This window comes from Bison bison, unplaced genomic scaffold (assembly GCF_000754665.1).
Source record: "Bison bison bison isolate TAMUID 2011002044 unplaced genomic scaffold, Bison_UMD1.0 scf7180017864489, whole genome shotgun sequence".
Classification (NCBI taxonomy): domain Eukaryota; kingdom Metazoa; phylum Chordata; class Mammalia; order Artiodactyla; family Bovidae; genus Bison; species Bison bison.
This window is the reverse complement of record NW_011495048.1, coordinates 7,297,008-7,323,547: the sequence shown is the minus strand read 5'-3', so window position 1 is coordinate 7,323,547 and position 26,540 is coordinate 7,297,008. Positions and strand designations below refer to the sequence as shown.

General features: G+C 35.8%; 1 protein-coding gene across 1 annotated transcript in view; it reads left to right on the top strand.

Annotated features, from left to right (window-relative positions):
* The window catches only part of USP34 (ubiquitin specific peptidase 34), a 241,399-nt gene that overhangs the window by 102,303 nt on the left and 112,556 nt on the right, over positions 1–26,540 (top strand). The window contains 10 exon segments of the mRNA XM_010863267.1: positions 1,097–1,222; positions 1,412–1,541; positions 2,193–2,228; positions 2,584–2,714; positions 2,982–3,595; positions 5,937–6,151; positions 10,290–10,405; positions 10,496–10,623; positions 17,959–18,048; positions 20,276–20,371. Coding sequence (XP_010861569.1) covers positions 1,097–1,222; positions 1,412–1,541; positions 2,193–2,228; positions 2,584–2,714; positions 2,982–3,595; positions 5,937–6,151; positions 10,290–10,405; positions 10,496–10,623; positions 17,959–18,048; positions 20,276–20,371 — 1,682 coding nt within the window.

Here is a 26,540-nt window from a genome sequence, read left to right as displayed (position 1 = left end):
TTTTATTTTACCTCTGTTTCAAACATTAGGTTGTGTATATTTACCCTGATAAGATGATGCAGTATAGAAAAGGTACATGATTTACACCTGAAAAAATATGAAAGTCAGTGTTTAGAATAGAAGGATCTATATTTTCTAATAAATTTTTAATGTATTGAAGATAATAGAATATGTTTTACTTTTGGAGTCCTGAAATTGAGTATTTCTGGCCTAGTCATATTTGTTGCATATCTTGATTTAGCAGTTAACAGCCTTGTAGCTATAAAACATGCTTGTTTTACTGACATTGTAATATTTAGTAGTCATATCTTTTTGAAAATTATATTTTCCCTCATATTTACCTAATTCTGTTTAGTGTAACAAAGTAGACTTTCCTAGTTTATATTATGTAGTCTTTGATTGTAAAGGGGCTTCTGTTTTGACTCTGTTTTAAAAATGAACATGTTATATAAATACTTTATAACCACTTAATATAAGAAATATAATCCAGTTGATCTTTGATCATCATGGGGATTAGAGGTGTCAGCCCTCTGCACAGTCAAAAGTCCATGTATAATTTTACAGTCAACCTTCCACAGTATCCACAGTTCTGTATCTGTGGAACATATCATTATTAGTGGGGAACAAACCAACCTTGTATAACCACACAGTTCAAACCTGTGTTGTTCAAGGGCCCACTGTACACTTAAAAAATAATATTTATTTGGTTTTCTCTCCTAATTGTAATTTATTTTGTTTTTTATTTCCTGCATTTTAATTTGCTGTTTGTTTGTAGTGATACATTCCTAAATTGGAATTCTTTTTATACTTGGAACTTACAAATCACTTATTGTGGGCTTCCCTCTTGAGGTTAAAAAGTTGTGCTTGTGATTTCTTGGATAAGGTGAAGTTGTGGTAAAGTGTAATTTTATTTTCACAGTTTTATGTACTGTAACTTATATTTGTTAATTTGGTAATTAATACTTTGCTAGTATTGAACATATTAGCATACCAGCCACTTTCTTCACTTTTAAACTTACATAACTTTTTTGCTATCAGCTTATTTATTTATGCAGTATAATTATATTTGACTATTGTCACTACTTTTATTTTCTAGTTGAAACACTGTAGTCGATACATACATGACTTATTTCCTTCACTCATCAAGAATTTGGATCCAGTACCACTTAGACATCTTCTTAATCTGGTTTCGGCTCTTGAGCCAAGTGTTCATACTGAACAGGTAATTGATTCAAAACATAATGAAATTTTTTTTTTGTTAAGTTTTTTAAGTGAAAATTTATTTGTTATTCACATGATTTAACTTGTAGTTTATTACTGTTGGTATTTCATTTAAGCAAAAGTGTATTAAATTTGTTACAATATTTCCTAAAACCTCTAATTTCAACTTCTCCTTTTTTTTTTTTTTAAGACATTGTACTTGGCATCGATGTTAATCAAAGCACTATGGAATAATGCGCTAGCAGCTAAGGCCCAGCTATCTAAACAGAGTTCTTTTGCATCTTTATTAAACACTAATCTTCCCATTGGAAATAAGAAAGGTTCGTAAAGTATTATGTAATTTGAAGTGAGTTGTCCCTAGTTTTTAACTCAGATGTGAAGTAGTTTCTGCAAATTAGTTTAAGTTTAATCTCAATTTTGAAATGAGAGCTGTTGGTGTTGTGAAAAGGTTAATAAATTGGAGTGAGCTCATGCTTTTGGTATACTGTTCAAGTAATGGCAATGAAGTTTAAGTAGTTATTGGATCTTGTTTCATTGATATTTTTCCCTTAAAAAAAAAAGTTTCATAAAATCTCTAGAAATTTAAGTTAGAAAACAGTCAACATGTTTTGTTTTAGATATAGTTTTGAGAATAGAACATAATGATACATTTATCTTTTCATGTTTTCTACTTCACACTTTTCTGTCATTTTAGGTGTTTTGTGTTTGCTTTTACACGTATAGCTTTCTAGGGTTTTCTAAAACTTTACCAACATTACCCCTCTTTTTGGTCTCCTGACATCATATACTACTCTTTCCTTAGGCTTTTCTATGCAGGCTCCCACAGCTACTGTGGCAAGTGGTGGGGTCTTATATTATTACAGGTTTCCCTACCTATATCTTGTTGTTTATGTAATAAGAACAACTGATACATGTCCCAAAGAAATTCAGTCACTTAGAGTATCTCCGTCCTGTTTTTCCTTTTCCTTCAGAGGAAGAAGAGCTCAGAAGAGCTGCACCATCACCTTGTAAGTTGAGTCTTAGAAATGTATGGCAAGATGACTTATAGTTTTATTTTGATGATCATCTAGAGTTAATTATTTTATATGTGTGTATCAGTTCATTTTGTGCAGGAGATGTAAATCCTTACTAGTTATCAGTCTTACCCTTTTTGTTTAAATCATTAGTGTCTTGACTTCTAATTGAAATCATGTATATTCTCTTTAGAAGTAATTGGCAAGTGTTAACATATTTCCAGATTATATTTTTGGCTACTTGGCATGAAGCTTTGGTATGTCAGAGAATCAAAGGATTATGACATTCTGATAGATCCATATTAATACAAGTAAGAGTAAAAAAAAAAACCCCATCATTTTAATATAGGGTCACCTGCAGCCAGTCCTCAAAGCAGTGATAACAGTGATACCCATCAAAGTGGAGGCAGTGACATTGAAATGGATGAGCAACTTATTAATAGAACCAAACATGTGCAACAGCGACTTTCAGATACAGAGGTATGAAAACCCTTTTTTCCTCCCCCTTTAAAGAGTTATTTGGGTTTGTGCCATGTTCATCCTTTGAACTGGGAATATAAACTTGAGCCCTGTTAAGACCTCTCCTATCTTGTTAGTATCATTTAAATTCTTTACTTCTCTTTGAGTTTTTAATTCCATTTTATATTGTTCAAGGAAATATGTGGCAGTCTTTTTAGAAAGTATAGTGTGTTAATGTCATTTCTTACTGGGTTAAATATTTATTTAAGTCTTCATTTCTAAATGTAGGAATCCATGCAGGGAAGTTCTGATGAAACTGCCAACAGTGGTGAAGATGGAAGTAGTGGTCCTGGTAGCAGCAGTGGACATAGTGATGGATCTAGCAATGAGGTGAATTCTAGCCATGCAAGCCAGTCAGCAGGGAGCCCTGGCAGTGAGTTACAGTCAGAAGACATTGCAGATATTGAAGCCCTGAAAGAAGAAGATGAAGATGATGATCATGGTCATAATCCTCCTAAAAGCAGTTGTGGTACGGATCTTCGGAACAGGAAGTTAGAAAGTCAAGCAGGCATTTGCTTAGGGGATTCCCAAGGCCCATCAGAAAGAAGTGGGACAAACAATGGAACAGGAAAGGACCTGGTTTTTAATACTGAGTCAATGCCATCGGTAGATAATAGAATACGAATGCTAGATGCCTGTTCACACTCTGAAGACCCAGAACATGATATTTCGGGGGAAATGAATGCTGCTCATATAGCACAAGCATCTCAGGAATCTTGTATTACACGCACTGGGGACTTTCTTGGGGAGGCTATTGGGAATGAATTATTTAATTGTCGGCAGTTTATAGGTCCACAGCATCACCACCACCACCACCACCACCACCACCACCACCATGATGGGTAAGTCTACCTAAAAATAAAACAGCTTATGTTTTCTTCAGGGAGTTAATTGTAGCCTCCATTTATTCAGTTGTGATAAATTCTAGATCCGTGTTGTCCAATAGGAATATAATGTAAGCTACAAATGCATGTTTCAGATATGTAATTTTTAATTTTCTTTCCTTATTGATTTATGGCTGCATTGTGCAGCTTGAGGGATCTTAGTTTCCCAATCAGGGATCGGACCTGCGATCCCCTGTGGTGGAAGCATGGAGTCTTAACCACTGGACTGCCAGGAAAGTCCCAATTTTTAACTTTCTAATGGGCACATATAAAAAAGCAAGATAAAACAGAGAAGATTGATTTTTAATTATAAATTTTATTTAAAGCAGTAATATCCACGTCATCAGTGTAAAATTATTAACATTCTTTTTTTGTAATGCTAAATTTTCAATAATCTGTGCATATATTTACTACTGCTCACATATTCTGTTGAGACCAGCCACTTTTTCCATGTGCAAGGGCCACAGATGGCTAGTGACTGTTGTATAGGAAGTACAGATTTAGATCTTCAACTCCTTGTTAAACTTGCCTAAAAGTAGATAGAAAATTGCTTGTGGGATACTTCCATTAAAATTGATCATGGAAAGGGGAATTTTATGCACATTCCATTTTTAGGATATCAGTAAAGTTAAAGCCTCAGCATAAAGCTTTTTGATCATCTGTGAAATATACCCATTGTGTTTAATAGTGATTCTGTCAGTAGTGTTACAGTATTAGGCAGAGTACTCAATTGTTCTTTCAACATCATTTTCTTGTGTATACAATAGAAACAATAATACCTATCTCTTGGGCTTTATTGTGAGCATTTCATGGGCTGATATGATTGGCACATAATCAGAGCTTAATAAATATTAGCTACTATTTGTTATTATTGTCATTATAAGTAGTAATATTTGAGTTAATGATGAAATAGGGATGAGTGCTTGATCAGACTTTTTCTTAGACCTGACTGTTTGCCAGGCCTTTCAGAATTTAAGATGGTTGTTTGGGAGAATTACATATCCATACATGTTCCTACTTTATTTCCTTTGCTTTTTGGTTCTTATCTTTATTCCATATGAGTATATGGTAATGTTTGTTTTTTATTTTATTTATATATTTATACAGACTTTCTCCCTAACCCTAATTAGGGTTAGGGTTGGGGAGAAGTGAGGCTTAGTTGTGGTGTGCAGGCTTCTCATTGCAGTGGTTTCTCTGTATTGTGGAGGACAGGCTCTAGGGCCTGCTGGCTTCAGTAGTTGTGGCATGTGGGCTCAGGAGTTGCAGCTCCTGGCCTGGAGCACAGGCTCAATTGTTGTGGTACATGGGTTTAGTTGCTCCATGGAATGTGGGATCTTCCTGAAGCAGAGATTGAACCCATGTCCCCTGCATGGGTAGGTAAATCCTTACCACTTAGCCACCAGGGGAGCCCTGATAACGTTTCTTAGTCTTGACAGGGTTGATGGTTTGGGCCACGTAGTTCTGTGTTTTGGATTTACGGCAGTGTGAATGCTGTCCTGTGCATTGTAGCATGGATGTTTAGCAGCATCCTTAGCCTGTGTCCCTGTATACTAGAGGTATCTCCTATATTGTAATTACCAGAAATTGTTTCTAGACATTTCCTGGATGCCCCTTTGGCCTTCTGATTGAAAACCACTGGTTATGGTCTGACATTACAGAAATGCACGTTCATAATTCTTCCCAGGACATACTGAAGACAAAGCAGTTAGTTCATAAAACCAATGTGGGTAGCAGCATATTCAGTTTGGCACTTTATAAATTTCTTTTAGTGTTCACACCAACCCTCACCTGAAAAGACCTAATGATTTAATTTTTTATGTTACTCATTTCCATATTCTCTGTGTATGGTAACCACTTGTGAAAGTCCCCCAGTTAATACCAACCAAATCTGGATTGCATCTTTAAATTGAAATTTTTTTTTCCTGGTAGTCATTTGATTCTGCAGTGGCTGAACAAAATAAAATTTGAGGTTTCACTTTAAGATCTGAGTTTATAAAATAATTCTAACAGTAAGTTTTACTGATTTTTCTCTAAAATTATTCCCTTTGAAGTTGTTTTAGTGAAGTGTTGATCGACCATATATGTGGATATAATGTAAAGTTAATACATAGTGCTGACTTGTGGGCTTTTATATTTTGTAAGGCTTGTCAGTATCCCATAGTGTTAACAAACAAAATGTAGCTTCATTCTTGAGTATGTTGTAACTTGTGCCAGATGTTTTGAGAGAGATTTTTTGTGAATCACAATGTGTGTTTGAATTGTAATTGCTAACTTTGTGCTGCTCTTCTCTGTGTTACAGTCATATGGTTGATGATATGCTCAGTGCAGATGATGTCAGTTGTAGTAGCTCCCAGGTCAGTGCAAAATCAGAAAAAAATATGGCTGATTTTGATGGTGAAGAATCTGGGTGTGAAGAGGAGCTAGTTCAGATTAATTCACATGCAGAGCTAACATCTCATCTCCAACAACATCTTCCCAATTTAGCATCTATTTACCATGAACATCTTAGTCAAGGTAAGGTTCTGTATTAAGTAAAATGTATTCCTTTATTTAAAATGAATGTAACATATTGTTAAAAGAGATCAACAGTTAATGTTTTTATACTTCATTGTTTTTACCAAATAACTTTCATATTACAGTTTTTTTTAACAAAGAAATGAAATTATTATGAATGGTCCATCATGAATATGAAGGCTAGAGTTCCACCAAGAGATATTTAATAAGGAAAGGAAATTAAAAAATAATATGCAAAATTATAGCTTTGTATTTGAGAAAATGTATGGCTATATTGAGCTTCCCTGGTGGCTCAGATGGTAAAACTGTGTGCCTATAATGCAGGAGACCCGGGTTCAGTCCCTGGGTCGGGAATATCTCCTGGAGAAGGAAATAGCAATCCACTCCAGTATTCTTGCCTGGAAAAGCCCATGGATAGAGGAACCTGGTAGGATACAGTCCATGGGGTCGCAAAGAGTCGGACATGACTGAGCAACTTCACTTTCACTATGGCTATATTAGATTTTATATTCTGGAAGCTTAAGACTTAAAAGTAGGTGATTACACAGAATTTCATATTGTATGGTTCCATTTATATCAAATAACTAAGATATATGGATAGTGGTTCCCTGTGGCTAGGGGTAATTGGGGGAAACAAGAGGAGGGGTGACTGATAAAGGATAAGGTGTTTCTTTCGTCTGGGGTGATAAAAATGTTCAAAAAATGATGTTCTAATCACTTTAAAATTAATCTTAAAAAAAGTGATAGGACACGACCAAACTTGAATGAATGGAGATTAGAGGATGTTTAAGAATAGAAGAAAGTGAAGGAAGAAAGGGAGAAGTTAGGAGGGAAAACAGTTATAGAATTGGCAATGTCAAGGTCAGTATTCAACCTCTTGCTTGGTTACACACCACCACCATTTGCTAGCCTAGGAAATAGGTTTTGGGATGCCAATAAATGATTAAGTACAACCTGATAGATTAGGTATATGCTGTTACTGCTGTGATTAGACTTAGAGATGCAATTTGTGAATCTTGGAAACAACTTCTGATTTCAGATGTTACTAGCATAGGATCTAGATAAGGTTACTTCAGGATTTTGGAGGATAGGGGATGTGGAGGCATGCCTCATAGCCTGCAGGATCTCCGTTACCCATCCAGGGACCAAACCTGGGCTCTCAGCAGTGAGAGTACAGAGTCCTAACCACTGGACAGCTAGGGAATTCCCTGTTCTGACATTTTTGTTGTTTTGTTATTGTGGTTGTTGAGAAATGAATGGGTTAAGATTGAGCTCAATTGAATTAGATACCATATTTATTAAATTTTTTGCCATTCTTCTTCTATTATAAAGAATTATTCCAACACAGAAAGACAAACAATTTAAAAATGGGTGAAAGATGTGAGTAGTTAATTTTGTTAATACATAAATGAAGATATAGAAATGGTCAGTAAATACATGAAAAGATACTCAATATCGATAGTCATCTGGGAAATGCAAATTAAAACCACAGTGAGATACTTCTATTCACTTGGGATGGGTAAAAAATTAAGGACTTAATGCTATCAAATGACGCTAAAGATGGAGAGCAACTACAGTCTCATACAATGCTGTCAAGGAGCATAAAATAGTACGGCCAGTTTAGAGTACTGTTTTATCAGTTTCTTACAAAGCTAAATTTGTACTTACCATGTGACGCTGGAATTCCTATTCTACATATTTTACCCAAGATAAATGAAAACATGTCCACAAAAAGAGTTGTACATGAATGTTAACTGGTTCATTTATGAACCTCAACTGGAATTAACTGGTAGATAAACAAATTGTCATATATTCACACAGTGGAACAAAAAGGAAACAGCTACTGATACATTCAACACCATAGATGAATGTAAAAAACATTCTAAGTGAATAAAGCTAGACAGAAGAGTACATACTATATATTATTTATATGCACTTCTAAAATTTCTTAAAGTGATTTGCGGTGGTTGATGTCTACTCAGTGGTTGGTGGTGGGGACTGATTGTAAAGGGACAGAAGAGAACTTTTGGGGGAGATAGAAGTGTTCTGTATCTGATTTTATATTTACATTGTATTTTAATAAAATTAATTTTAAAAAGCAGATACCAGAACAGACAAACCAAAAAAAAAACAACCCAAACTTAAAAAGTCAAACTGCAGACTGGGAGAATACTTGCAAATCATGTATCTATGGCTTGTATCCAGACCATATAAGAACTTTTACCTTACAACTCAGTAGTAAGACAACCTAATTAAAAATTGGGAGTTTATTTATTTCACCATAGTAGGTACACAAATAGCTTAATAAGCACATGAAAAGATGCTTAGCATCATTAGTCATTAGAGAAATTCAAATAAAAAACAGATCCTACTGCATACCTATGAGAATGGCTAAAATTAAAAAGAAGGACCATAGCTATGTATTGGGGAGAATTTGGAGGAACAGTAACTGGTGCTACAACTGCTTTGGAAAACAATTTGACAGTTTCTTCAAATTTTGAACGTTCACGTATTTGTGTGTTTACCTTATGATCCCACAATTCTAAATATTTACCCAAAAGAAAAAAAGCATCAGTTCAGTTCAGTCGCTCAGTTGTGTCCAACTCTTTGTGACCCCATGAATCGCAGCACGCCAGGCCTCCCTGTCCATCACCAACTCCCGGAGTTCACCCAGACTCACGTCCATCGAGTCAGTGATGCCATCCAGCCATCTCATCCTCTGTCGTCCCCTTCTCCTCCTGCCCCCAATCCCTCCCAGCATCAGAGTCTTTTCCAATGAGTCAACTCTTCGCATGAGGTGGCCAAAGTACTGGGGCTTCGTCTGTACAAAGACCGGTTGCATCAGTGTTATGGTAGCACTGTTCATATTAGACAAAAATTGGAAACTTCAAATTTTCATTAATTGGTAGATATATAAACAAAATAATATTTTCATATGATGGACTATTGTTCTGTAATTAAAAAGACCACACTACTGATAGGTACTTCAACGTGGACAAACCTCTAAAAACATTCTGCTAAGTGAGCAAAGTCAGACATAAGACTGTACATGCATATTGTATAATTTCACTTATATGAAATTTCTAGAAAATGCTAATTTGTGGGAGTAGAAAAATAGACTAGGGCTTGGGAATGGGCTCAGGGATTAAATATAATTAATTAGGTATGAGGGAATGTTTTAAGGTGGTAAAAGTGTTCTAAAACCCTATTCTAGTGGTGGTTGCATAATTCTCATTTTATGAAATCAATGTATGTGTACAGTTTAAGAGGAAAATTTCATGTAAAGCTGCTAAAAAAGAAGCAATTCTGCTTAATATAACAGAGCTAGGGAGAATTATTTACTAGAATTTTTGAATTTAATTGAATGTTTTGAATAAATTGTCTGCCTACAATGCGGAAGAGCCAGGTTCAATACCTGGGTTGGAAGATCTATTGGAGAAAGAAATGGCAGCCCACCTCAGTATTCTTCCTGGAAAATCCCATGGACGGAGGAACCGGGTATGCTGCAGTCCATGGGGTCGCAAAGAGTCGGACATGACTGTGCGACTTAACTTTCACTTTCACTTTCTCAATTCAAAAAAGTGTTTAGATATAAGACACTTAACAGAGTTATGTCCCATGGCTATATAGTTAATTCAGTTAGTGTTAGTTGCTTAGTCGTGTCTAACTCTGCAACCTGTGGACTATAGCCAGTCAGCCTATGGTGTGGTATGGGTAGCCATACCCTTCTCCAGGGGATCTTTCTGACCTAGGGATCAAACCCTCTCCTGTATTGCAGGCAGACTCTTTACCATCTGAGCCATCAACAGTAATTTTTGTGTTTAATTTGGGTTTCAGGTATTTGTATACAGTTCTTTTGACATGAGGAAAACATTAAATAATAATACTTAATAGAGCAGAGGCTATGAAATAGTGAAGAGATTATGAAAACTCTTCACTTTAGTAGTATCAAACTAAACAATACTATTCTCTCACTTATAAAGCAACTATTGTAATAATCTTGTTTTTGTCTTGTGATGTAATAAAAGATTTATCATTATACTTCACTTTGAATTTGTTATTTTTATGAATGCTGTAATTCACTTTACAATTTCAGTCAGCTGCATTCCTCTATAGTGTGGTATATTTTGCCCCTCAGGACCTGCAGTTCATAAACATCAATTCAGCAGTAATGCTGTGACAGACATTAATTTGGATAACGTTTGCAAGAAAGGAAACACTTTGTTGTGGGATATAGTCCAGGATGATGATGCAGTAAGTTATTTAATAAAGCCAAAAGACTACAAAATTACAGCAGAATGCAATCAGTGTTAGTAACTTAATGTATGTACATTCTTTTTGTAGGTTAATCTTTCTGAAGGATTAATAAATGAAGCAGAGAAACTTCTCTGTTCCTTAGTATGTTGGTTTACAGATAGACAGATTCGAATGAGATTCATCGAAGGTTGCCTTGAAAATTTAGGAAACAACAGGTAAATAGGAATTGACAGTTTTTTACATGGTAATCATATTCATAATTAATATACCATTATTAACCTTAAAAATTTTTTTTTAAGTAATCGTGGTTTTTGTATTAAACTCTTTCCCCCCACAGTGTTCATATGTTATCACTTGGTCTTGGTTATTTCAACACTTTTTGGCACTCTTGATTAGATCCCCTCTAACAGAAATAAGGGAATAATAATACTGTCTCCTTGATTCTGGGAATGATGGTGATTATTTTCAGATTGAAGTTAAATATTCTTGCGCTATTATATATAAAGGAAGCTAAATACGATAAGTAAACAACTAAGCTGAAATACATACATTTTGATAATGGCATTTTTCTTCCTTCTGAGTGGATTTTTTGACTTCTGTAGTGCATAGAGAATTAGATTAGTATTTTTTATCTGGTTTGACTTCTGCTGTATATATGTATACTTTTTATTGGGGTTCAAATTATTACAAATTTCTTGATTTTCAGTTCTGCTTATTGATACAGTTTCCAGTTTCCCTTGTCTTATACTGCTTTGGTAATATTGTTTTATTCTCTTTCATAGTGAATTCAGTTATTAATTGAACATATTAACATTTTCATTTTACCTCCGCTCAGGCTCAATATAAATGTCTAATTTTATTGAATATTTAACTATGTAAAAAAATATTTTTTGACCTAATTGAATTAGAAAAAATATGTTCAATATTTTATTTTCTACTTTTGGTCTTTAAAGGTCTATAATTTGAACAATCACAGTAGAAAAATTGCTTATTCATGCAGGTGTAAGAAACTACTAATAGGTCCCTGTTAGTGGATCAGTTGGAGAAGGCAATGGCATCCCACTCCAGTACTGTTGCCTGGAAAATCCCATGGATGGAGGAGCCTGGTAGGCTGCAGTCCATGGGGTCGCGAAGAGTCGGAGATGACTGAGAGACTTCACTTTGACTTTCCACTTTCATGCATTGGAGAAGGAAATGGCACCCTACTCCAGTACTGTTGCCTGGAGAATCCCATGGACGGAGAAGCCTGGTAGGCTGCAGTCCACGGGGTCGCACAGAGTCAGACACGACTGAAACGGCTTAGCAGCAGCAGCAGCAGCAGCAGTGGATCAGTTGCCTCATTCAACATGTATTTAAAAGGAACGCTTTTAATGGCTGGATGATATTTCATAATTTATATACGTATTACAGAAGTTAATTTTAAAATGTTAATTGTCTTTTAATAGTCTTCCTGAAGCTACTGAACATTTTTTTAAGTTGTATCAATTTTTATTCCCCATATGTGCATCTGCATATTGTATGGCCCAGCAGTTCCACTGCAAAGTATGTGGCTTACAATAATACATCCAGATGGTCACCAAAAGACATATTCAAGGATGTTCATAAAAACATTATTCAAAATAACTGTTCTTTGTACTGCTGTCCACATGCCAAAAACAGAATAAGAAGGAAAAATTAAATTGTGGACTGTTTGTTAAATAAAATGTTTATAACAGTAGCAATGAAAGAACTACAACTGCAAGGAATAGTGTGGTTGAATCTCACAATCATAATGTTGAGTGAAAGAAGCCGTAATAAAAAGGCTTATTTCTATTACTCTCGTTATGTAGAGTTTAAAAACAAGAAACCTATTTAATAGTTGGGATAATGGTTACTCTTGGGTTGTCAGTGACTAGAAAGGGGGCTCTTCCCAAGTCTTCTGGGATGCTGGTGAGGATTTCTTTCTTAATGTGGGTACATATTACATACGTATGTTCACCTCCTCATTTTGAATTGTCACTTAATTTTATACGTGTTTTTACATGAATGTTACACTTAAATATAAAAAGCTATGTGAAAGAGGAAATATTATGTAGCCTTTGAGTCATACATTTTCAAAAGTTGTATATTAATATGGGCATATACTCATAGGCCCATTTGTTTTTAATAAAAAGATAATAAGCAATATGTGAGGCTGTAGAGTAGTTACTTCTAGGAGGATTCAGTTATTTTTTTTTCTTCTTTATGCTTTTCTATTTTCCAGTTTTTCCATAATGAGCACTTATTTCTCCAAGGGTATCTTAACAGAGACAGTAGGAAAACTGTATAAAACTGTATGGAAAATTTCCAACTTGAATTTTTAGTAAGCTTTAATTTGTTCAGTCCCAAATAACTTGAAAAGATACGCATTTTCATTTGTTGGAGGCAATCCTATACCCCAGTTATAGTTACTTAATGGTGTATGGAAAATATAGTAAATATAACTATTATATTGATGTTAAATTTGCCCTCAGAATTTACTCCTTAGAGGGTTGTTGTATTTATTATTCTAGTCTTAGTATTAATGTATCATATATACCAATGCTTAGAGCATAGTAGCATTTTTTAGCCTGGATATATACAACATATCCAGTGTACACCAACTGAACTTACTAAAGTTATGCAAATTAAAAATTAGTTTTGAACATCTTTTTAGAAAACCATTATTAGTTTCAGTTTCCTGATGAATCAGTGGTTTTTAACTGGAGTGATTCTTCCTTGGTAGTATCAATACTTGGAGATATCTTTGGTTGATACATTGATGAGTTGAATTGGAGATGTTACTTTGAGCCAGGGGTACTACTAAACATCCTTCAATACAGAGGACAGCGTTTCACAAAGGAGAATTGTGTGAAATGTCAGTAGTGACATCAGAGTCTAAGAAGTCCTAAACACAAGAATACTTTCTCCAAGCCTAGCCCCCTGTGTTTGTCATCTCTGTAGGAAAGGAGTGTTGAGAAAGGGTGTTAATAGGAAAGCTCTTCCTTATGTTGAAACAGATGGACCATGGCAACCTACTCATACACCATTTTCTGACATGTTACCCCCAAATCCCCACAGATGTCTACTTCTTGATAATGTCAATTTTTTACATACTTTACAGAGGTTTTATTTTTTAAAAATTTTGTTTGTGCTCATTTTGATTTTCTTTCTAGTTCCTCACTTGCTGTGGTTTATAGACCTTTCAGCAATTTTTTTTTTTTTTTGCTTTTCTATGATCATATTACAGTTTATTTTACAGAATGAACTTAGCTTTCTTTTGAACAGCAGTTTTTCCTTATTACTTCTAAGGGGGCTTAGAGATCTGAAAAAGAAAAAGTCTTCCATAAATTGTCCATAATTCTGCCATTTATATGGAACCCACCATAAACGCTTTAAAACATGCAGCATGTGACATATGCACTTTTAGTCTTAGGCAGGTTGTTTTATGAGCTGTATAATGACATTTCCGTGGCGCAGGAAGTTTAAAGTTATACACAGAAACACAGAGTAGACTGGTTTGCAGAATGTTGTCATAAAATGAGAGCATGAGGTGGACAGTAACTCCCACAATGAAAAGTCCATGACTTTCCAGCTTAGAATTTGTTACTTTGGGTCAGTGAGATAAGACTGCTGTCCAGTGAGTAGGGTGGAAGTAAGGGTTGAGTTGTAATCAGCCCCTTTGATGTTTTATGTGTATTAGAAGACAGGTGTTCACATTCTGTGCTACCTAGCACAGAATCAGAATCTGTGCTACTTAGCAAGAATTGATTTGAGACTCTGGGAACCTGTCCATTTTGTGCTTTTTTTTTTTTTCCTATTTTGTACTAGGTAGTTTAATCCATGTGTGAAATTTTTTGCCTTAGAATACATAAGTGAAAATTCTTATACATATTAGCGATTTGTTTAGAGGTTCATATAATTAAGAAATGGATGGTACTATGTACTTTTTTTTGGTTTTGTTTCCTCTCTGTAAAGATAGTATTACATAATAGCATTTCATGTCAACTGTTGGTATATACTGTAATTCAGAATGACTGAATAGCATTTTGTAGAACACACCAGTCTTCTTCAAATATGGAGTCTAGGGAAACCATCCAAATGTGACTTTTTTAATTGTGAAGCCCACCAGCAAATGTGTTCATTCTCCTGCTACTGCTAAGTCGCTTCAGTTGTGTCCGACTGTGCGACCCCATAAATGGCAGCCCACCAGGCTCCGCCGTCCCTGGGATTGTCCAGGCAAGAACACTGGAGTGGGTTGCCATTTCCTTCTCCAGTGCAGGAAAGTGAAAAGTGAAAGTGAAGTTGCTTAGTTGTGTCCGACTCTTCGCGACCCCATGGACTGCGGGCAAGAGTACTGGAATGGGGTGCCATTGTCTTCTCCGGTTCATTCTCCTAAGCGTGGGTAATTCTTAGAGTCATACCACACTGTTGTTTAGTAATAAGCTTCTGGTTACAACAAAAACTTGGAATTAAGCAAAAAACCAGAGCAGTTTTAAGATGATAGCATTTTTCCTGATTCTAAACTTAGCGCAGTAGTCCCTGGGTATCTGTGGGGCACTGGTTCCTGGATTCCTCTGCAGATACCCAAATCTACAAGGGCTCAGGTCCTTCATAGACAGTAGTGTAGGACAGTCAGCTCTCTGTATCCCCAGATAAGGAACCTGTGGCTATGGAGAGCTAACTGTATCTTGTTATTCAGGACTGTTGTTCCTTTTTATCTTAAATCTGTTGTTGCCCAGGGTTGTATGTTTTCATATTTAAAATTTTCACTCTTGGAAGAATTTGTGAAATATAAGTATGAATATAATTTCTGTTTTTTGTAAGCATATCAGCAATGAAAACTATTTGGGCAAAAAAGTTGATAAGGTAACATAGTTCTTCCAGGAGAAATGCTATAACATTTTAAAAAAATTTAGAAAAGTTTTATTGGAGTGTGGTTGATGCACAGTGTTGTGTAGTTTCTGCTGTACAGCATGATATGATTTTAATTGGAACAAGTTGATACATCTGTTCTTGCGAAGTTTCCATTAACATTGAAATATAAATTATTGTTATCACCAAGTAAGTTAATTATCTTCCACTGTTACCCACTCAGAGCCTGGCATCCTGTTCTCTAATGTCAAGCATCATGTGCTTGCTTCTACATTTTATAAAATGAAATCATGTTCATTGTAGAAAACTTGGAAAGTAAATTTAAACAATTTAGACTCTTAGCAGCATTGAATGCGAAAGAGGAAATAAGATTTTCAGAAAATATACAACTGTTGCACAGTATAAGACTTGCTTTAATGAGCTATGGTATATCTAGTCTGTCTGTCTGTATATTTTAAAATTTGAAATTACACTAGGCAAATAATTTTGGAATTTGCTTCTGTGATTTTAGGTGAAATTTTCCTGTGTCCTTTTTTCATTGTGTTATCTTACTGATTTTGTGCTTATAAAGTCAAATAATGTATATGTATACATTCTAGTTTTTTATGTCTTAATTTTTGGGAAAAACTCTTCTAATGTTTCTGAAATTGTGACAGAAGATTTTAGATAAATAATCTAAAATTGAAACTGATTTCTCCTGATCCTCTATGGTCTATCTTCCTAAGCACCACTACTGTGCAACTTGCTGAAGAATATTAAAAATTTTAATATTTAAAAATATACTAAACGTTTAAGTGTTTTTAAATATTTAAAGAATCTTTACTTTGCACTTACTAGATACCAGGCATTTACTGTCTTTATTTCTTCACTGTATGCTTATTATTATTGGCCATACCTTGAGACATGGGGACCTTCTCCATCCAGAGATTGAATCTGTGTCCCTGCAGTGGAAGCCCAGTCTTAACTATTGGACCACTGGGGAAGTCCACTGTATATTCTTACATACTAATGTCGTTTTGATCTTCTGACGTTCTCTTAGCATGCTGTCTTCTGGTAATATTTTCTTCTTTGTACTTCAGAACTGTAATATAACATTGTACATTGTTGTTCTTCTTCCTTACTTGAAAATCTTGCTTTTAAGTTCTTTGCTGGTTTGTTGTTTGTTGCTTGAGGAAATATATACTCAGCATGCACATATGCGGGAATTTTTAATGAATAAGACAGTCTGCTCACATAGAGCATATTCTAGTGGTAGCATTAAATAAAGGAATATTCATTAGGTGATGATGATGAATAAAAATTGTAAAGGAGTCAATAAAGAGGTTCGTGGAGCAGTGGGAAGGTGTTATTTAATTATTGAGTTGTCAGGGTCATTGTTTCTGTTGATATTGAGGGAACCTTAATACAGTGGGGGAAGGAGTCCTTCAAGTAGATATTTAGGTAAAGAGCATTCCAAGCATAGGCAATAGCAAAGCCCCTGAAGCAGGAATGTGCTTGTGTGTGCTGATGGAATAGCTCAAGGAGGATGGGAAGGAAAAGAGGTTACACTGATAGAAGAAATGGGGACAGATCACATATGGCTTTGTAATCAAATTTAAGTACTTTGGATTTTATTTAGAAAGATGAAATTTTGCAGTTTCTCCTGCTTGGCGTTTGCCATGATTTTCCTCCTATTCAGAAGTGTAGCCTTGTATACTAATATTCCTGGTACTCCTCTCGAAAAGAGTAGGCATTTTTGAGGACTTACTTGTACTCCATATTTGTTAGTAGGGTGCCAAATTAAAAAAAAAATAATTCTTTCATGAAGCAATACTGCTCCTAAGCTTAAAAATAAAATATTAGAGTTTGTTGTGCTTCTTTCAGGGCTCATGGAAGCAGCCTTCTTGCCTACTAGGAATTCTGGGATTTGTATATCAGTGTGTTCCCTGTCCCCCTTTTCTTCCAGAAGATAGACATACTCAGATCTTCTTGAGGTCTTTGAGTGATTTCATGTTGCCTTTTGGCTCCTTAAGGAGCCAAACCTCAAGGCTTCTTGAGGTTTATGGTGTGCTTCTGTTATTAACATTGCTCATAATGCAGTGATTGTCAGTTTAGATACAGTTTATATTAAGTGAGAGATAGGAGGAAAGTGATAATTTATGTAGTTTGAAAAGTGTTCTCTATATTTATTGTTTGTGGTCCACAAACCAGCAGTTTGAGTATCACTTGTGAGCTTATTAGAAATGCAATCCTGAACCTACCCCAGACCTACTGGATCAGAGTTGGCACTTTAAGACTAAACTTTGAGAAGCCCTGCTCTAGATAATTGACTCAACCTGCTGCTGCTTGTTTTCCTTGATTAAATCCTGAGAAACACCTATGACTGTTAAAAGAAAACTTCCATTAAAAATTTTTATATTTAAAAGCGCTTCACTTTTCTTTTATACTCAGATATTTATATAGTATATTTTACTTTAAAAGTTTTGGATTGAATTTTTTAAAACTTAGATTTCTTGCCACAGTGGATAATAAGCTGATACTTTAGAGAAAAAACTCTAATGTTTGCATAGAAGCATCTGTAAAATTCATTAATTCTTTTTGTGTTTGATTTTAAATAACTGAATTTCTGTTAAGAGCTAGAATTACTGATAGTAGTTAAAATTATTTTTTTCTATAAATATCTGTTTTTGTTATTTCAGATCAGTAGTAATTTCACTTCGTCTTCTTCCAAAACTCTTTGGTACCTTTCAGCAGTTTGGGAGCAGTTATGATACACATTGGATTACAATGTAAGTAAATAAAAGAAAGTATTCATTTTCAAGACTTTTTCTAATCATAATTCTCAGTTTTTGAGTAACTTATCAGCTGCTAATTTGTACAAGGAAAATATGAATTTTGCGTAATTCAAATGTTTTCTTAGATTTCTGAGGTGCTGTTTCTGCCACTTAGCACCATGGAGATTATATATACCCCTGCCAGTAGGAAATCTGACATTTGTATTCATTGTAGCTTGAGAAAAATAGTGTAGCAATTAATGCTTTAATTTTCAGGTAAAGATTTTTTTAGTGTGTTTGATCATGGCAAAAGACTCCTGAAGAGGATCCACATGTTGAACATTCTAGGATGCTTTTAATTTTTATCCATGATTGAAATTGGTTGTAGGCATTGCATCATGTTAGGAATAATTTTGAAACCACTGTGTTACTCTTTTACATACATAGAGAACTTATGATTAATGTTAAAGAATTCTTTCAATGATAGTGTGCTGTTGATGTGATATTGATCTAATATTTGAGAAAATTCTGGTGAAAGTTCACTATCATGAGTATTTCATTAACCTCTGAGAATGTGTAACTTGCTTTATTCAAAATAGCCTTTTTGGAGAGATTTCAGAAACTTAAAATTTAGGAAAAATTAGACCTGTTGAAGGATTTATTTATGAAATCACGTAGGATGGAATTTTATATAATTCCTTCTCAAAACTAAGATTAGTTGGTAAGAATACTTTCTTTCAAAATGAGTATGATTTAAAAAATTTGTAGACATCTAAAGATGGGAAGCTCCTCTGGAGAAGGGAATGGCAATCCACTCCAGTATTCTTGTCTGGAGAATTCCATGGACAGAGAAACCTGGCGGGCTATGGTCTGTGGGGTCACAAAGAGTTGGACACAAGTGAGTAACTAATACACACACAAATAAGATGAAGTTAGCTCTTCTGAGTTACAGCCCTTACTGTTTATTTTTCTTTTAATAGGGGATTGGTTTAACCTGAACCTCTATTACTGTTTTTTAAAAAGCATATTAAAAAAGCTCTTTCTTTGATTAATTTTTACAGTGTGATCCTAGTGACAGTTCTATTTGTGACTGCAAGCAGGGTCTTTGGACAGAGGAGTAGGGGAAAGCATTTAGCATCCTTTAAGTACAAGAGTAGCATGAGTTTTATTTCATTTACTCTTCTCTTAGTTTTTAAATGGCCAAATTACAAAATTCAAAAGCATTAAAGTGATTCAGTTGTAGCTCACCTGGGCAAGTTGGTATTGCAGTCATTTGAGGAGGTTTATATTAAGGAGTTACAGAGGCTAACATTCTAATGGAAGTGGGAAGCTCTGAATATTCAGTTACTTATCAAGTATATTGGGGCTTCCTGGTAGCTCAGATGGTAAAGAATTGCCTGGGTTGGGAAGATCCCCTGGAGAAGGGAATGGCAACCCACTCCAGTATTCTTGCCTGGAGAATTCCATGGACAGAGGAGCCTAGTGGGCTATAGTTCATGGGGTTGCAAAGAGTTGGACACAGCTGAGTGACTAACATACTTACTTATTTATCAAGTATACTGAGTTGAAACCCTTTTAGCTTGTTTTTTGTGTACTGTGTGCTCAGTCACCAATTAATTCCTCCTCCAGGGGATCTTCCCAACCCAGGGATTGAACCAGAGTCTCCTGTGTCTTCTGCATTGACTGGTGGATTTTTAACCACTGAGCCACCTATGAAACCCCTAGCTTGTTTCTTATTTAAACATAAATAAGCTCTGTTAATTCTCATGTGAGACTGGTGTCCTTTATCTTACTAGGTGGATCACTTAAAAGAACTCTGAGCTCCTGCAGTTAATTGGCATCAATAATAGCAAAAACTTGCACTTGGTGTGAGTCTGTTATATGCAGTAGCACTCAACGTTTGATTTGATATGTATTTTCTCTTAAACTCTTAGGGTCCATATTTTAAAATTGGAAATTATCTCTGATCATCTTAGTAAATCTTCAGGTAACCAGCAAACTGACAGGCTGGCATGGACTGTATTGTGCTGTTTTTTTTAAAACATTAACTCATGTTAGTCATTTATTTAGCATTTGACCAGACATTTTATTCCCTACACAGAGATTGAATATTTTGAGATTTAAACACAATCATACTATAACTTCATAAAAATTAAGGTGCACTATAGTGTTTTTCTCTGTTCTAGAATAGATTTATCTCACCCTGTGCCTCTGAAATTATTTTCTCTTTTAATTGGTTCAGGTGGGCAGAAAAAGAACTGAACATGATGAAGCTTTTCTTTGATAATTTGGTATACTATATTCAAGCTGTAAGAGAAGGCAGACAAAAGCATGCATTGTAAGTATACTTTAACTAGGTAAGGTATGTGTAGTGTTGATTGTCTTTGCTTTGAAAGATAAGATAATTTTTCAGTTTTCCATTCCTTTTTTTTTGTATAATAAATATAATGAAAAATAGTTATAAAATTATAAGAGGAAGTTTCTTTTTTAATATGACTTTTGTAAGGTTATTTTAATAATGCTTAACCTTAGGGAAATACAAACTATATAACTTTAGGAGTTGATTACCTTCACTATAGATTCTTTTCATAAGGCAGTGTTTTTAGGAATCAAAAGTAAATACTTTTTTCAGAAGTCACCAGTTTTGTATTCAGTTCAGTTCAGTCGCTCAGTCGTGTCCGACTCTTTGCGACCCCATGAATTGCAGCACGCCAGGCCTCCCTGCCCATCACCAACTACCGGAGTTCACTCAGACTCACGTCCATCAAGTCAGTGATGCCATCCAGCCATCTCATCCTCTGTCGTCCCCTTCTTCTCCTGCCCCCAATCCCTCCCAGCATCAGAGTCTTTTTTCCAATGAGTCAACTCTTTGCATGAGGTGGCCAAAGTACTGGAGTTTCAGCTTTAGCATCATTCCTTCCAAAGAAATCCCAGGCTGATCTCTTTCAGAATGGACTGGTTGGATCTCCTTGCAATTCAAGGGACTCTCAAGAGTCTTCTCCAACACCACACTTCAAAAGCATCAATTCTTCAGCGCTCAGGTTGCTTCACAGTCGAACTCTCACATCCATACATGACCACTGGAAAAACCATAGCCTTGACTAGACGGACCTTTGTTGGCAAAGTAATGTCTCTGCTTTTGAATATGCTATCTAGGTTGGTCATAACTTTTCTTCACAGGAGTAAGCGTCTTTTAATTTCATGGCTGCAATCACCATCTGCAGTGATTTTTTAATCCAAAAAAATAAAGTCTGACACCGTTTCCACTGTTTCCCCATCTATTTCCCATAAAGTGATGGGACCAGATGCCATGATCTTCGTTTTCTGAATGTTGAGTTTTAAGCCAACTTTTTTACTCTGCTCTTTCACCTTCATCAAGAGGCTTTTTAGTTCCTCTTCACTTTCTGCCATAAGGGTGTTGTCATCTGCATATCTGAGGTTATTGATATTTCTCCTGGCAATCTTGATTCCAGCTTGTGCTTCTTCCAGCCCAGCGTTTCTCATGATGTACTCTACATAGAAGTTAAATAAGTAGGGTGACAATACACAGCCTTGACGTACTCCTTTTCCTATTTGGAACCAGTCTGTTGTTCCATGTCCAGTTCTAACTGTTGCTTCCTGACCTGCATACAGATTTCTCCAGAGGCAGGTCAGGTGGTCTGGTATTCCCATCTCTTTCAGAATTTTCCTCAGTTTATTGTGATCCACACAGTCAAAGGCTTTGGCGTATTAGGGCATTGTAAATATAATATGATTTAATATTATTTTAAATAATCCAGTTGTGCATGTGACTGGTGATAGAAGCAAAGTCTGATTTTGTAAAGAGCAATATTGCATAGGAACCTGGAATATTAAGTCCATGAATCAAGGCAAATTGGAAGTGGTCAAATAGGAGATGGCAAGAGTGAACATTGACATTTTAGGACTCAGTGAACTAAAATGGACTGGAATGGATGACTTTAACTCTGATGACCATTATATCTACTATTGTGTGTAAGAATCCCTTAGAAGAAATGGAGTAGCCATCATAGTCAACAAAAAAGTCTGAAATGCAGTACTTGGATGCAATCTCAAAAATGACAGAATGATCTCTGTTCATTTCCAAGGCAAACCACTCAATATCATGGTAATCCAAGTCTATGCTCCAACCACTAATGCTGAAGAAGCTGAAGTTGAATGGTTCTACGAAGACGTATAAGACCTTCTAGAACTAACACCCCCAAAAGGTGTCCTTTTCATTATAGGGGACTGGAATGCAAAAGTAGGAAGTCAAGAAATACCTGGAGTAACAGGCATATTTGGCCTTGGAGTACAGAATGAAGCAGGGCAAAGGCTAACAGAGTTTTGCCAAGACAACGCACTTGTCATAGCAGACACCCTCTTCCAACAACACAAGAGAAGACTCTACACATAGACATCACCAGATGGTCAGTACTGAGATCAGACTGATTATATTCTTTGCAGCCAAAGATGGAGAAGCTCTATACAGTTAGCAAAAACAAGACCAGGAGCTGACTGTGGCTCAGGTCATGAACTCTTTATTGTCAAATTCAGACTGAATTTGAAGAAAGTAGGGAAAACCACTAGACCATTCAGATATGACTGAATCAATCCCATAAGATTATACAGTGGAAGTGAAAAATAGATTCAAGGGCTTAGATCTGATACAGTGCCTAAAGAACTTTGGACGGAATTCGTGACACTGTACAGGAGGCAGTGATCAAGACCAGCCCCAAGAAAAAGAAATGCAAAAAAAGCAAAATGGCTATCTGAGGAGGCCTTACAAATAGCTGTGAAAAGAAGAGAAGCCAAAAGGAAAGATACTTGAATTGAATGCACCCTTTTGAATGCACTCTGCACCCATTTGAATGCAGAGTTCCAAAGACTAGCAAGGAGTGATAAGAAAGCCTTCCTCAGTGATCAGGGCAAAGAAATAGAGGCAAACAATAGAATGGGAAAGACTAGACATCTCTTCAAGAAAATTAGAGATACTAAGGGAACGTTTCATGCAAGGATGGGCTCAATAAAGGACAGAAATGATATGGCCCTAACGGAACCAGAAGATACTAAGAAGAGGTGGCAAGAATACACAGAAGAACTACACAGAAAAGATTCATGACCCAGATAATTATGATGGTATAATCACTGACCTAGAGCCAACATCATGGAATGCAAAGTGAAGTGGGCCATAGGAAGCATCACTATGAACAAAGCTAGTGGAGGTGATGGAATTCCAGTTGAGCTATTTCAAATCCTAAAAGATGATGCTGTGAAAGTGTTGCACTTAGTATGCCAGCAAATTTGGAAAACACAACCATGACCACAGGACAGGAAGAGGTCAGTTTTCATTTCCAATCCCAGAGAAAGGCAGTGCCAAAGAATGCTCAAACTGCCGTACAATTGCACTCATCTCACACGCTAGCAAAGTAATGCTCAAAATTCTCCAAGCCATGCTTCAACAATATGTGAATTGTGAATTTCCAGATGTTCAAGCTGTATTTAGAAAAGGCAGAGTAACCAGAGATCAAATTGCCAACATCCACTGGCAAGACAGTTCCAGAAAAACATTTATTTCTGTTTTATTGAATATACCAAAGCCTTTGACCTTGTGGATCATAACAGACCCTGGAAAATTCTTAAAGAGATGGGAATACCAGACCACCTGACCTGCCTCTTGAGAAATCTGTATGCAGGTCAAGAAGCAACAGTTAGAACTGGATATGGAACAATGGACTGATTCCAAATCAGGAAAGGAGTACGTCAAGGCTGTATATTGTCACCTTGCTTATTTAACTAAATTATATGCAGAGTACATCATGAGAAACACTGGGCTAGAGGGAAGCACAGGCTGAAATCAAGATTGCTGGGAGAAATATCAATAACCTCAGATCCTCAGATGATAGCACCCTTATGGCAGAAAATGAAGAACTAAACAACCTCTTGATGAAACGAAATAAGAGTGTGAAAAAGTTGGCTTAAAGCTTAACATTGAGAAAACTAAGATCATGACATTTGGTCCCATCACTTCATGGCAAATAGATGGGGAAACAGTGGCAGACTTTATTTTCTTGGGATCCAAAATCACTGCAGATGGTGACTGCAGCCATGAAATTAAAAGACGCTTACCTCCTTGGAAGAAAAGTCATGGCTAACCTAGGGATCATATTAAAAAGCAGAGACGTTACTTTGCCAACAAAGGTCTATCTAGTCAAAGATATGGTTTTTCCAGTAGTCATTTATGGATGTGAGAGTTGGACTACAGGGACAGCTGAGCCCCAAAGAACTGATGTTTTTGAACTGTGGTGTTGGAGAAGACTCTTGAGGGACCCTTGGACTGCAAGGAGATCCAATCAGTCCATCCTAAAGGAAATCAGTCCTGAATGTTCATTGGAAGGACTGATTCTGAAGGTGAAACTCCAATACTTTGGCCACCTGATGCAAAGAACTGACTCAGTGGAAAAGACCCTGATGCTGGGAAATATTGAAGGTAGGAGGAGAAGGGGATGATAGAGGATGAGATGGTTGATTGGCATCACTGACTCAATGGAAATGAGTGTGAGTAAACTCCAGGAGTTGGTGATCAATGTGGAGGCCTGGTGTGTTGCGATTCATGGGGTTGCAAAGAGTCGGACACGACTGAGTGAACTGAACTGAATAATATTTAATATTTAATAATATAAATGTTTACTTCTGAAAAAATGTTTTATCATAGAATTAATTTAAACCATTTTCCTTCATTATTATAGTTATATACTAGTATTTATTACGTGAAAATGGAAATTGTTATGGTACAGATGGTTAATATTTTATAATTAAAAATATTGTCTGGATATATTGAAGTGCCTTTGTGTAAGTATTAGTAGAAGTTGATTAGTTGTATAGCTGTGTTTAAAGTTTCTTATAAAGGGAGATTCCTGCATAGATGAAATCATGTAGAATTCAGAAAGCTTCTACTTGTGAGTCAGTGGAAACTGATAGTTATGGAAACCACCATGTCCGTAAATAAGAAAAATATACACAGTATTTATTGAGAAAACATCTTCATAGAAAAGTTTCATGTAGATAACGGATCAGATAGTAGCAGTTTTCAGAAAAGCTATGGGTTTTTAAGGCATGCTTGTTCACCTCCAAAAATGAAATCATGTCCACCTTCTTCCTCCTGCCACCCCCCATCAGTTATTTCTCCAAAATTTACTTTGCTTTTCAGTGTACTGCCATCCTCCAGGTCATCTAAAACTTGGGGCCCTTTTTGTATATGTGTATTTCGAATCATGAATAATGGTGGTGGTGGTGATAAAAATAGCCAGTATTCATTGATAGTTGCTATGTGCTGGATACGTTTTAAGTATTAATTTCAAGGTACACAACAACTAATTTGAAGTAGGAACCGTCATTTTAAAAGTTAGAACAGGAACTTTCCTGGCAGTTCAGTGATTAAGACTCTGCGGTTCACAAGTGGACATGCCCACAAACACTGTTCCAGTTCTTTAACCAACCTTTGGATCAATTTTCTTCCCTCAGCCTCCCCCATAATTGTTAATTACTCATGCTTATGAATTGCAGAAGGCATTAATGATACTTTTAGAAAGCACATGGGCCCGAGAATCACACAGATCTGGGTTTAGGTTATGAATCTATTGTTTGACCTTATTTCAGTTACTTAATGCTCTAATTTCTAATTATTTAGTGTATGAGTTTTTTTTTTTAAGAATAAATAAATTAGTAAGCTGTTTCTGGCACATAGTAGGTCATCTATAAATTGTAGTTATGTCACTAAAATAAACTATGGTATATAACAGGCAAGAAACTTGACTCCTACCCTCATTTAGACTCTTCACTGAATAAAAAATAAATTGTAGTTTATTCTGTCTAGTATTTGGGCCCTCTAAAATCTAAACTCAACTAACCTTTCTTGTTTTGTTGTTCAATGATTTTTTTTTCTTTTAGAAATTGTTCTTTATGCTTGTTAAATTATTTCTGAGATATTTCCTTAAATTTATTCTTTTCTGTAACTTGGCTTACAAACTTACCTCTGTAAAGGTGCATTCTCTTTAAATCCTTTAAAAATTCTAAGTATTCTTCATAGTCTGTCCTCTTTCATTTTTTCTTCTTGAAGCAGAGGTAAAGATTATTGCCTTCTGAAACTGTATCTCCATACATTTTCTATAGTAGCCTTAAAATCAACAAGGAGCAGGAGTAAAACCACACTGACCAGCATTTTTAGAAGGCAGAATTCAAATTAACCTGTCAACAAAGAAACATTTAAATTGCAAGAGAGCTCCCATTGGAAACAAAGCCTGTGGGCTTGAAGAGCAGGGACACGAACTTAACAGAGGGGCATCGCAGACTCAGATGAATCATACTCAGAAAGAAAAAGTCCAACATTAAGTGCCAGAAAATGAACACATGTCTGACACTTGGTTATTGACAGCATTGGCAACAGTGAAGTTGCTTACTTTGTTAGTGGAGCCAGAAGTAGAGCCTCATAGCGTTGATGCCTGTTCACT